At 42.1% G+C, this 13,855-nt stretch overlaps 1 protein-coding gene across 1 annotated transcript; it reads left to right on the top strand.

Annotated features, from left to right (window-relative positions):
- Positions 1-6,502: 6,502 nt before the first annotated feature.
- LOC310662579 (vomeronasal type-2 receptor 26-like) lies at positions 6,503-11,788 on the top strand (the record flags this gene model as incomplete). The annotated part of the gene is made up of 5 exons (XM_083409518.1): positions 6,503-6,514; positions 6,573-7,415; positions 8,591-8,818; positions 10,024-10,150; positions 10,887-11,788. 5 exons carry the CDS (start codon positions 6,503-6,505, stop codon positions 11,786-11,788), a joined length of 2,112 nt encoding a protein of 703 aa, XP_083265644.1.
- Positions 11,789-13,855: the final 2,067 nt, after the last annotated feature.

Raw genomic sequence — 13,855 nt, 5'->3', positions numbered from 1 at the left:
GTGGCAGACAATAATTGCATTTGTTCTGCTAAAGGAAGTGGAGGAAGTTATTGATTTGTTTTCTTCTTTTACTTGTTTTTATTATGTATTTCGTGTTTTTGATCTTAAATTTTATGTTGCGAACCATCTTTAGATCTACATATGAGGGGTGAAATACACATTTAATAAACAAAACAAAACAATATATAATATACTTTTTACATGAAAACACTCACTCTCAGACTTGCCAGGCTATAACTCACTATTGAAACACACTTATACCAAATCTGAATGGATGTTGTGTGAACTCAATTCTAAGCAGTAGCATCCTGCTCCAATAAGGCCATGTATTTCTAAATCTCCCTAAAAGATAAAGAAAAATAGTTGCAGAATTGGGAGGAGGCACTTCCTTGCAGTTTTGTGGTATATGATGTAAAGCCTCTCCTCCTTACAGAGGGGAGGAGTTGTGAGCAGGAGCCATTTCCCGTGTTGGCAGGGGGCGTTCCAGCCCCTCCCCAGCTGGCCTGTCTGCTGCGCCACACCCCCAGGTAGCCAAGCAATCAGGTGGAGGCTTGGGGGTGGGGTTTAGCTGCTCAAATGCGGCCACAGCAGCACTTCCTTTTCATTCTGCTGCTGGTTTTTGTTGGATCACCCACCCACCCTCCCTTTAGTTCATTGCTTGGTTCTTGACATTGCTACGGACCTGTGGTTGGTCACCTTGGTTGCCCAAGGGGCCTGGTAGGAATTTTTATCCAACTCGCAAATTGGCACCAGCCACTTGGTTTTTTGCCTACCTCGTAGCAAATTGTCACAACTTTTAGGTATTGGTGGTTAGGCAATGGAATATGTATGTGTACTGGAGGGCTGGGTGTGGCCATTGCCTCCCCCTCCACTTTATGGTTATTCCGGTAAAGGAATCCGGCGGTCGTGGATCCTGTCCGACGCCCTTGCTGGTGGCTAGGGCCATGGCACAACCCCCAGTGACATCAGGAGGAGATTTCAGTTGTATTTGCATCAACAGGCTGCTCCCACTTGTGGTTAACCCTTGTTAGACTCACACACACCCCCCCCCCCCCGAGAGGGTGGAGTCACACTCTGTTGTTTTATCCAATGCCTAAGACAATACCTCTCACATGCTGTAATCAATAAAGTTGTGGCCTTTTTTAGCCCATTAACCTAATATACTGTGTCCATGTGTCTTTCTTATCCCCAAGCAGGTGGCAGGTCTTTGAATCACAACTTCAAATGCCAATAGCACTCTGGGGAAGTGATCATCATCCCATCATTGTTCAAATTACTGTTTTGCATCCTCTGACAGAATAGATTTTCGGAGGCCAATAACAAGATCAACAATCAGCATCTAAAAAGGCTATATAATCTTCATATGGTTCACAACTGAAGCCTAGCACAGGAAGAGCTTTGCTAATCTTTTGTGTTACTGTTTCCACTTCATATGTCAACGTATAACCCCAGGAGCTGATTCAACTATAATTTTTAGAATAAAATTCAAAAAATGTATTCTAGAGTATCTCTGTTTCTCATCCCTTTTTCGTCAGCACATGATTTTCCACTTTTCCATTTCTTCCTGTGAAAAACTGGACCTCATTAATTAGGCATGTGAAAAGGGAGCAATTATTAGCTTTGCTACTAGGTTACTCGTGCAGAGATAATCTAAGAATTACAGCTATAAAACTGTGCGTACCAACAGAATCATCTACTATTCAAGGGAGGCTGTAACAAAATTTACAATACCAACACGTTGCGCTGCACAATAAATCGTGTTGATAGAAATCCAGTAGTTGGAAACACAGAGATCTATGCTGGGATGGAAAACATTTTCAGCAGGATCTGGGTGACGGTGATGTTGCTACTTGTACTCCTATGCCATAGTGCATGCTTGACAAATTTGATTAATTGCACCATGTTTGATGATCATCTCCTGATTCCTCATGGATTTTATCAACCAGGAGACCTCCTCATTGGAGGGATTGTTTCTCAGGTCTTATTCCTCTACAATAACCTTTCTTTCATGGAACAGCCTGCAAAAATCTTGATTAATGAACCCATGTAAAGCATCATCTTTTTTCTCTCTCTCTTTCTCTCCTCTGCCCCTTTCTTTATCTCTCTGCCTGTAATATAGGCTCTTCCTGAGCCCATAGTGACTCAGAATGCAACATTAAGAAAAATTGTGCTAAAGTAAAATCAATTAGTTTTTAGTGTGAGTGTATCTTGCCAAGGCTATTCCCATTTTATACAAGGATAAGCTCAGAATTAGTGAATGATCTAGATCTCTGTTGAGAATATGTTTGTGTTATTTGTGTTTGGAAATACAATATGGTCTTGCACATACTATTTGAATTTGAAAGTGTGCACACAAATTATTGTACAGGTACATGCTTTTAAAAATATTATTTTGTAATTGGCCCTATGCTGGGTCTGTATAGATTATATTTTAAAAATAGGTGAATTCATGGAAGCTTGTAGGCTCTCCTTTGTACTTTCCACTTGCGATATCTTTTCTCATTTCACTTCCTTTGGGTATATGCACTTCAACTGAATTAAAATATATCTGATCCCTGATATCATAAATGATCCAAGTAAATTGCCTGATTTACTTATTATTATGTAGATTTAATGTGAGTTGTGCCTATTAATACAATGGGTCTATTATGATTAATTTTGGTTCCTCCTCGGCAGTTTTATACTACATTTAACTTTTGAAATGATGTCGATAAATGAATATTATAAATTCAACAAATTATTATTGTTGTTGTTGTTATTTGATTAAAGAGCCTGTAACTCTAATTACAGTTCAGTGCCTAAGAACTACCAGCATATCATGGCTTTCGCATTTGCTGTAAAAGAGATAAATGAGAATCTCAACATTTTATCAAATGTTTCCCTGGGGTTTCACATCCTCAATAGCTACTACACTGCAGGAATGACTTATAAGGCCACACTGAACCTGCTTTCCACACAACAGAGGTTTGTCCCCAACTTCAAGTGTCACCACCAAAGCAAGCTGATAGCTCTCATTGGAGGATGTATCTCTGAGATCTCTGCCAACGTAGCCATTATTTCTGCAATCCACAAAATTCCACAGGTAAGTTGTATGCATGAGAGTATGGAGATTCCACAACTGTGTGCATTGTCTTGATTTCTGTAAATCAGATGAGAAAACTTCTTGTGATATTTTATTTAGCAATTATTTAGCACATTCTCACCAATAATGTAGATGAAACAGGGAAGCACTAATAGGCAGATAACAGAAAACAGGGAGTGATAGTGGCCAGAGCAATTTAAATCCCCAATTTGCCATGCTTGGAGAGGGGTGTTGGATGGAACAGAGGTTTCCTTCCAGCTAGTGTTGGTTAGACAAGAAAATATGGTGTTGTTTGCATGTGGACAAATTCCTTGATGCAACAAACTGAGGAGGGGGCTATAAAACAATGTGTCTGTTATTTGACACCATATGAACTCAAATTTATCCATAGTTTATTTCAATATAACTGTTACATGAAGATCTCATACCAGCTAGGTTCTACATTTTGGAGGTGTGACAAAACTAAAGTATTCTAAAGTCAGTATTGTTATCATATTGCAAAACTCACAGAATATAATACCCAAAATGAGACAATTATTAAAATTCTTGTCTTCAGGTAAAGGTAGGACAGCCACCTGCTGTGGATGCTTTAATTCTAAATTTCCTGCAGGATATAAGACTATAAGCAGAGCCACATGAAAAACTTTCATTCTATGAGTTACCATTCTTTTGAAATCTATCCTAGTACATAACTCAGGCAAAGTACCATATAGCTGGAATCATGCTATAGTAGTCCCAAACTTTAAGAGAGGCCACCCAAACGTATCCTCCAATTATAGGCCAATTAGCCTGCTTTCAATAGTTGGGAAGTTGTATGGTTTCCTCAGTAGCAAACTGACAACTTTTCTAAATGAACACTATATACTATCTGAAGCCCAGGCAGCCTTTCGTGAGAACCATTCAACATCAGACCACTGTCTAATGTTGTCCTCCCTAGCCTCTACCAGGCCTCTACAGGGTAAACTCTTCGTGGCTTCATGGATCTGAAATCAGCGTTCAGGTCCATGCCCAGATCCCAGCTATGGTCAAAATTAAACCTGATATTGCAGGACAAACGATTCCTCTTTCTTATAAAAGCCCTGTACAATGGAACCAAACTGCAGGTCCTATGCGGTCGGCAGGGACAGTTATCGAACAGTAGCGAGATGACTGGGGGGGGGGGACACAGGGATGCATTCTGGTCCCCACATTGTTTTGCCTATTCTTAAATGACCTAGAAGCGAGCCTAATGGACTCAGACGGACACCTTCTAAAAACAGGAATGAGAAGGACGCCTTTGTTGTTATATGCAGATGATGAGGCCATCATTTCACATTCCAGACCGGGTTTGAAATATCTGCTGAGAAAGTTTTCCGATTACTGTTTTGGAAATGGCATATCCATTAATTATGAAAAATCAAAAATTTTAGTATTCAAAAGAAGCTTCTCCTGATTTAAATGGGTGCTGGATGGCCATAACCTTCAACCGATTAAATACTTCAGTTATCTAGGGTTCACTTTCTATCATACAAGAGCTTGGAAGCACCACTGGCAAATCTCCCTTCAAAAGGTGGAGATCACAAAGCTACCCATACAGTGGTACCTCGGGTTAAGAACTTAATTCGTTCTGGAGGTCCGTTCTTAACCTGAAGCACCACTTTATCTAATGGGGCCTGCTGCTGCTGCTGCCCCACCGCTGCACGATTTCTGTTCTCACCCTGAAGCAAAGTTCTTAATCTGAGGTACTATTTCTGGGTTAGCGGAATCTGTAACCTGAAGCATCTGTATCAGAGGTACCACTGTACTCAGATTCTTTTTCACAAAGGGCAGCAAGTATGTCCCAGCAGCCTTAAGGGTTTTCAATGCAAAATCCATTTTCCAACTCCTGTACGCTGCAAATGTCTGGCATAATAGGAACATGCCTAAGCTAGGCGGCTTTCAGGCAAAATTTCTACGATCTCTGCTGCAGGTACCCAACTGTGTCTCCAACTCCATACTTCTGTTAAGGTAAAGGTAAAGGTACCCCTGCCCGTACGGGCCAGTCTTGACAGACTCTAGGGTTGTGCGCCCATCTCACTCAAGAGGCCGGGGGCCAGCGCTGTCCAGAGACACTTCCGGGTCACGTGGCCAGCGTGACATCGCTGCTCTGGCAAGCCAGAGCCGCACACGGAAACGCCATTTACCTTCCCGCTAGTAAGCGGTCCCTATTTATCTACTTGCACCCGGGAGTGCTTTCGAACTGCTAGGTTGGCAGGCGCTGGGACCGAACAACGGGAGCGCACCCCACCGCGGGGATTCGAACCGCCGACCTTTCGATTGGCAAGCCCTAGGTGCTGAGGCTTTTACCCACTTCTGTTAGAAGCTGGTGAATGCCCAATTTCAACTAAGGCATGGTGGGCTAGCCTAAAACATTGGCTCAGGATTGTAGTGTTTGATCTAGGGGAGGGTCTGTATCAACACCTGACCAAGGAGGAGTTTGTCAGCAATTGGCAGAAAACCATGGCTAAAAAACCTCTATTGGTCTGTCACCCCCCCCCCAACTCTATTACCTGGTTTATGAAGGCGCCCTAAAGACGTTAAAGCAAAGATTATGGGATAATACACATAGTGACTTGCAATCCTGATCACACAGAATCTGTAGTCCGTTGACAGTAGGAATACAATATGGGCATGTCTTTAAGTTGTTGTTGTTTAGTCATTTAGTCGTGTCCGACTCTTCGTGACCCTATGGACCAGAGCACGCCAGGCACTCCTGTCTTCCACTGTCTCCCGCAGTTTGGTCAGACTCATGTTTGTAGCTTCGAGAACACTGTCCAACCATCTCATCCTCTGTCGTCCCCTTCTCCTTGTGCCCTCAATCTTTCCCAACATCAGGGTCTTTTCCAGGGAGTCTTCTCTTCTCATGAGGTGGCCAAAGTATTGGAGCCTCAGCTTACGATCTGTCCTTCCAGTGAGCACTCAGGGCTAATTTCCTTAAGAATGGATACGTTTGATCTTCTTGCAGTCCATGGGACTCTCAAGAGTCTCCTCCAGCAGTCTCTAAGTTACCTTACATTAAAAACCTGACAGTACCAAATTAGCGAAGGTTATTCACCAAAACCAGACTAAACATCTTTCCTTCTGCAGTGTTGGATGGCAGGCTGAGAGGAGTTCCCTACCAGGACAGACTTTGCTCATGTGCTCAAGACATCAGTTCTATAAAACATATTTTGCTGCACTGTGTGAAATACAAGCAAGCCAGGGCTGTGCTGATATTACCGTTGCTAGTACCTTTCTTGGGAAAATCAGAGGCTCACTATGTCAGGTTCCTATTGGAAGACTGGACAAACACTAGAACATTAGCAGTGGTGAAGTTTTTATTGGTGGTTGCAAGAACCAATCATCCCTATCTTTAAGTCTGAACAAAATGCTTGTTTAACCTGGTGGTAGGCTGTCTGAATTATGTATTGCTTTGTAATGATTTGCTGGGTCTCTGGAACGTAATAAAGATTGATAATATATTTCATTTCAGCTTACTTATGGATCATTTTTGCCTGTAAAAAGTATCAGAATGCAATTCCCATTTTTATACCAGATGGTTCCAAATGAAGCTCATCAGCACATGGGAGTTGTTCTGTTACTTCAGCATTTCAGATGGACATGGGTTGGGCTCTTGGCTGTGGCTGATGACAAAGGGGACCAGTTTTTACAGACTATGGTGCCAATGCTTTCTCAGAATGGCATCTGTTCTGCCTTCATAGATAGAATACCAAAACGGGCATATTTTGATGAGTTGATTGACTTGATGATAAAGCACTGGGTAAGTTATGTAATCGTCAGTGACAAAAAAGCGAGTGCATTATTTGTATATGGAGAACCACCATCTTTTCAGATTTTGAGAGTATTACTGTTTCTAGCACCTTTCTTGTCATTTCCACCTCTTTGTAAAGTATGGATTACTACATCCCACTGGGATTTTGCATCACTGTCTGTTCAGAAGATATGGGATATACAAACCTTCCATGGTGCCATGTCATTCACAGTTCACTCAAAACAGCCCCAAGGATTCCAAAAGTTTATTCAGACGATTAGACCTTTCTGGGTTAAAGGAGATGGTTTTGTCCAGGACTTCTGGGAACAGGCATTCAGCTGTTCATTAAAAGTGTACAATGGACTAGGAGAGAGAAAGAAAGCATGCACTGGAGAAGAGAAACTGGAAAGCCTTTCTGGAATTTTGTTTGAAGGGAAGATGACTGGTCACAGCTACAATGTCTACAATGCTGTCTATGCTGTGGCACATGCTTTAAATAAAATCAGTTCCCAACATCGAAGCTTCAGAGGGAGTCTGAAATTTCAGGATGTGCAACCATGGCAGGTAATTGCAGTTTAAAGAACAATACAGTTAAGATTATGATGCATAAGTAAAGGTAAGTTCTCCTCATTTTTCTTTCTGTCAATCTATTTGGATAATTCCTTCTAACCCCAATGTGAAATAGTGATTTATTCATTATTTTAATTCATCACTACGCATGTGTATGGAGCCCTGTCAGGGGAAAAGGCGAAAGATTATGATAATGATGATAGCTAGAAATATGCCATCAAATACATTATCCCAAAAAGAGTTTGACAACTCTTTGGGTAGTTCTTGGAAATGTTTTTTAAAAATTATTTTTATTTATGATTTTCAGGTTTAAACATTTCAGTAATTTTGCAGTCATTTTAACATTTCAGACTTGACTTCCTTCCCCCACTTTCTTTGGGTCCTTAAATTTATTTTTATTAACTTCTACATATCCAAATTAACTTAATTAGTTCATTTATTCTTCTACTTTAAATATATATTCTTATGAAACAGCAGGTTATTACGATAGAAGAAGAAGAAGAGTTTGGATTTGATATCCCGCCTTTCACTCCCTTTAAGGAGTCTCAAAGCGGCTAACATTCTCCTTTCCCTTCCTCCCCCACAACAAACACTCTGTGAGGTGAGTGGGGCTGAGAGACTGTGACTGGCCCAAGGTCACCCAGCAGCTGCATGTGGAGGAGCGGAGACGCGAACCCGGTTACCCAGATTACGTGACTACCGCTCTTAACCACTACACCACACTGGCTCTCTACTTTAAATATATATTCTTATGAAACAGCAGGTTATTACGATAATCCTGCCAATGTTCTTTTCTGTTTACAATTTGTCTGTAAATATTCAATAAACCATTTCCATCCTTTTATAAAAAGTTTGTTATCTTGATTTCCTATTTTTCCGGTAAATTTTGCCACTTCTGCATAATGCATAAGTTTTTGTTCATTCTTCCTTTGCTGGGACTTCTACTTCTTTCTGTTTTGGAGCAAGTAACATTCTTGCCACTGTAGTAGCATACCATGAATACATTTCTGTACAGTTTGGGTAGTTCTGTCCCTTTAATTCCCAAAAGGAAAGCTTCTAAGTTTTTTACAAATGTTATTTTAAACATCCTTTTCAATTCATTATATATTATTTCTTGGAAATGGTTTCCAGACTTTGCTGTCTCTTTGTTCACATTCTTTTCATTTTAGGTTCATCACATTCTAAGGAGGATTGCATTCAACAACAATGAAGGAGATACTGTGTCTTTTGATGAAAATGGCGAATTAGTTACAAGTTTTGATATTACAAACTGGCTGATGTTCCCCAATGGCTCTGTGGTTCGAGTGAAAGTTGGCAGGCTGGAACCTCAGGCACCTCAAGGCAAACAGTTAGCTATCAATGATGATCAAATTGTGTGGCATCAAAGCTTTAACCAGGTGAGAAACATCTATAAGTGCTTGGTTACAAGTAAGAGCCAACTGACTCACGTCACAGTGCAGAACCAAAAAAGTACTCGCCTTTTGGTCCCTTGCTCTGGTGTGGCCAGTGCAGGGAGCAAAATTGGGGCATTCAGGATTGGAATCAGAAGCAATGGCTGTCCCAGTTAGCTTGGAACACTTGAGGGATCTGGGGAACTACAGCAAAAGAGGCCCATTCTTGTGTTGCTGCCCTCTGGACCTCTTGTGGAGGGAGCAAATGAAGCGCATCAAATGATGATTGCAGGGTCTGGGTCAGTTCATATAGGAAGATGTTGTCCTTGAGATCTTGAGTCATTTAAGGTTTTGCAGGTCAAAACTAGCACTTTGAATTGGGCCTGGAAACAAATTGGCAGGCAGTGCAGGCGGACCAGGATCAATGTAATATGCCCAAACCATATTGCCCCAGTGAGCAGTTTTTGTGCCAAAACTGGGCCTAAACCCCAAATGAAATGGATCTAGAAAATCAGTTTCCTCCCAGATTGCCTGGATCTGGTCCACAACTACCCACTCAAGAACCTTGCCCAAGAAGGGGAGATTGGCCACTGGCCGGTAACTACTTAAAAGGTAAAGGTACCCCTGACCATTAGGTCCAGTCGTGACCAACTCTGGGGTTGCGGCGCTCATCTCGCTCTATGGGGCGAGGGAGCTGGTGTTTCTCCGCAGACAGCTTCCAGGTCATGTGGCCAGCATGACTAAGCCGCTTCTGGCGAACCAGAGCAGCGCACAGAAACACCGTTTACCTTCCCGCTGGAGCGGTTCCTATTTATCTACTTGCACTTTGACGTGCTTTCGAACTGCTAGATTGGCAGGAGCAGGGACCGAGCAATGGGAGCTCACCCCGTCGCGGGGATTCGAACCACCGACCTTCTGATCAGCATTCCTAGGCTCAGTGGTTTAACCCACAGTGCAACTACTTAGATTTTCCTAATTCAGGGAGGGCTTCAAAAGGTGGAACCATTGCCCCTCAGAAGGAGGCATTAATTACTTCCCTAGCCCAGCCAGCTGTCCCTTCTCTGCTAGTATTTATAAGCCATGAGGAGTAACGGGTTACAGTGCAAGTGGTTATCCTGACTGATCCAAACATTTTGTCCACATCCTCAGATATTTTGCAGACCTGCTGTTCTCAAAACACATCACTAATAGTATTTCATGCATATGAACAGGTGCTGCCGCTTTCCATTTGCAATGACAACTGCTACCCAGGCTACAGCAGGAAAAAGAAGGAGGGAGAGAAATTTTGCTGCTATGATTGTGCTCCATGTCCAGAAGGGATGATCTCTCACCAGAAGGGTAGGAGAAATAATGAACAGAAATATCAAGGAAGTTCTGTGATGCATCATCTTTCTATTTACTTGTTTAGATTATATGTTCCTTGAAATTATAGAAAGATTTTGGCTGGTTTGCCAGCCATCCCATCATCCAAAGCAGAAGGAAATGTGCCCATCTTGAACATGCCCAGTTAACAACTGCCAACCTATATTACCCCTGGCCCAAAATGCAATGACAGCTACTCTTACTTGAAATTAACAAAGCTATATTTATTCAACCAAATAGCGGTGCAGGTTCAGCAGCCTGCAGAAGGTAAATAGGTCAAGTTTTTAAGATGCATGAGCAAGGAAAGTTGTTCATAACCAAACAGAAGCTATGAAGATCCTCCAAGAGTTGAAATGCCCCTTGTACAGAGCTTTTAAAGATGAGACAGAGCAAGCTCACTCATGGAAATCCCTTTTTGTCAGTTCTGCTGAATGTGTGCTCCATTATGTGTGTGTCAAGAGGTGGATTCCCTCTGATCCCACCTACAAAGTTGGTGTCTGGCTCCTGGCAGCAAGGTGGTTTTCTACCCTTTGTCTCCAGCTATGCTGCTACCTCATCCTGTTGGCTAGTTGGCTAGTTGAAGTAGCTAGAGCTAACTATTGTGGAAATATGTATTTTTATTTGCCTACATAAGTCAAGTTTTCAGCAGCCATATAAATGTAGAAATAGAAAGTGCCTCACAGCTGATAAATATATCTTCCTTTTTTTAAAGATGCCGATGCCTGTGTCAATTGTCCAGAAGAACAGTGTCCTAACAAGGAACAAACTAAATGCATTCCAAAGGATGTGAACTACCTCTCTTACAAAGAAGATTTAGGGATCATCTTAACTATATTGGCAATTTCTTTCTGTTTGATCACAAGTTTAGTACTTGGAATTTTTATGAAGTACAAGGACACTCCCATAGTCAAAGCCAACAACCGAACCCTCACCTATATCCTCCTCATCTCCCTCCTCCTTTGCTTCCTCTGCTCCTTGCTCTTCATTGGACATCCTGGAAAGCTCATCTGCCTTTTCCGACAAACAGCCTTTGGTATCATATTCTCTGTGGCCCTTTCTTCTGTGTTGGCAAAGACCATCACTGTGGTTCTGGCTTTCATGGCAACCAAACCAGGATCTGGAATGAGGAGATGGGTGGGGAAAAGAATGGCAGATTCTATTGTCCTTTCCTCTTCCTTGATTCAAGTTGGCATTTGTACTCTTTGGTTAAGTACCTCCCCTCCTTTCCCAGATATGGACATGTACTCATTGGATAGGGAAATCATAGTGGAATGTAATGATGGTTCTGCTTTCATGTTTTACTGTGTCTTGGGCTACATGGGCTCACTGGCCATTGTCAGCTTTGTTGTGGCTTTCCTGGCTAGGAAGTTGCCCGACAGTTTCAATGAAGCCAAGTTCATCACTTTCAGCATGTTGGTGTTTTGCACTGTTTGGTTATCATTTGTTCCAACCTATCTAAGCACCAAAGGGAAATATATGGTGGCTGTAGAGATCTTTTCCATCTTGTCCTCGAGTGCTGGGTTACTGGGCTGCATCTTCTTCCCTAAATGCTACATCATTCTGCTCAGGCCTGAGCTGAACAACCGGGATCAATTAATAAGAAGAAGAAAATAAAAAGAAGAATAAATACATTTCTTTCTGCTCATATATGTAGTCCTTTGGAAATGCTTATGTTAGGTATATCTGTAATTCCAGTACAAGTGCTTCCTTTGTCAAAAATTTCTGAAGAAACCTCTGGCCACAGCCCACCTCAAGGTACTTCCTATATTGATTCAGGCAGAGTATAAGAGATTCCTTATTCTGATAAGGGCTTGGTGGTCTACTCCTTCTGTCTGCCTTCTCCTATTCTTAGTAATGTGAAGACATTACCAGTACACCGGCACTAGTGGGGGGGGGGACGGTTCCCACTAGTGTTGATAAGCTGTGAAATTCTGCACCATAATCTCTGATGGGAAACATGGGCCTTGCAGGGAAAGGAGACGAGAGCCAGTTCAACCACCACAGCTGGCATCTTTTTATTTTAATTTTAAAAGTAAGGGCTTGTAGGCACTATATGATTTTCTACATTATTTTTAGGTTCTGTCCCTGTGAAGTATCCCTCTGTGGTGCTAAATCAGAGTCAAGAGGCATTGCATACCCTCCAAGTGTCCAGATTTTCCAGGCATAGTCCTGGAATTAAGAAAGCCACCCTGACTTCTGATTTGAACCTGGAATGTCCCTATTTCCTCCACCAGTGCTGCCACTGCTGAGCTCAGGAAAGAGAATGAGGCAGTGCTTGTCTCAAGTGGCAGCGGAGGTGAGGGAGCACCCTGTAGCCTTTCCATGGCCTCTCCATGGCCGCAGCTGCTGGCTTCCTCTCCTGGGCAGTTTGTAGCGGCTGCTGGAGAGTGGGTGAGGAGGAGGAGAGGCTGCCACTACCAAGGCCCAAACCCATATGATGCACTGGCTCTGTAGGGCAGACAGAGGGAAGGGCCACCCTGGGCAGGAAGAAAGAGGGAACAGAGTGGGCCACAAGGAATCTTGCTTTTAAAAAATGCTTTGTGTGTCTAATCTTGCCCCCTTTTGAAAAGTATTTATTGGTATGATGGAGGGCATGTGTGCTGTGTCCTGTTGATGCAATGGTGGCGGCCCTCACCCTTCTTCTGATAGGAACTGCTCTGTAGTGGGAAAACAAAATGGAGATTGGAGAATATCAGTTGGGGGAGTGAGAAATGTCCCTATTTTCATCTGAGGAATCTTGAAAGTTATGGCATTGTGGAGAATGAAAATGGTGCTGATGTGGCTCATCCCAGCACTTCTCCTCTCGATGTTCCTTAAAAGGAATTACGGGGTGCATCTAATAACTAGCAAGGTGGGTGGGTGTTCCACATTAGCTACCATTGTAGCTGGAAATGAACTTTGCCTGAAAACGTAGTAGGGCCACTGTCTTTCACACCAGGGCCACTGTCTTTCACACAGACCTTGAAAACAATTTTCCATGGGCCCAGAACTCCAGTTGCTTACTCTGTTCCTTGCTCCTAGATACATATACTCAGTCAATTTATATGCTGTAAGCTCCATGGAGCTGATATTTTGTCTGCTGTATCTTGCACATTGTTATTACTGCTTGAATGAATTCTTTTTTTCAATGACAAAATAATATTAATATCAATAACTGTGACAGACAATTGCAATTGTTCTGCTAAACGAACTAGAGGAGGTAATTGATTTTTTCTGTTCTTTTTCTTGTTTTTATTATTTATTTTGTGTTTTTTATCTTAAATTTTATGTTGTGAACCCCCTTGAGATCTATGTATGAAGGGTGATATACACATTTAACAAACAAAACAAAACAGCATATAATATACTGTTTTACATGAAAACACCCACCCTCAGATTTGCCAGGCTATAACTCTGCATTAAACACACTTATACCAAATCTGAGTGGCAAGTGTGTGAACTTAGTTCTGGGCAGAAGCAACCCGCACCAATAAGGCCATGTGCCATGTATTTCTAAATCTTCCTAAAATATAAGGAAAAATAGTTGTAGGATTAGGAGGAGGCTATTCCTTGCAGTTTTGTGGTATATTATGTAACTTCAAATGCCAATAGCACTCTGGGGAAGTGATCATCATCCCATCATTGTTCAAATTACTGTTTTGCATCCTCTGACAGAATAGATTTTCAGAGGCCAATAACAAG

The sequence above is a fragment of the Podarcis tiliguerta genome (genome assembly GCF_965153285.1).
Source record: "Podarcis tiliguerta genome assembly, chromosome: 13".
In the NCBI taxonomy this organism is placed as follows: domain Eukaryota; kingdom Metazoa; phylum Chordata; class Lepidosauria; order Squamata; family Lacertidae; genus Podarcis; species Podarcis tiliguerta.
This window is presented reverse-complemented; position numbering and strand designations above follow the sequence as displayed.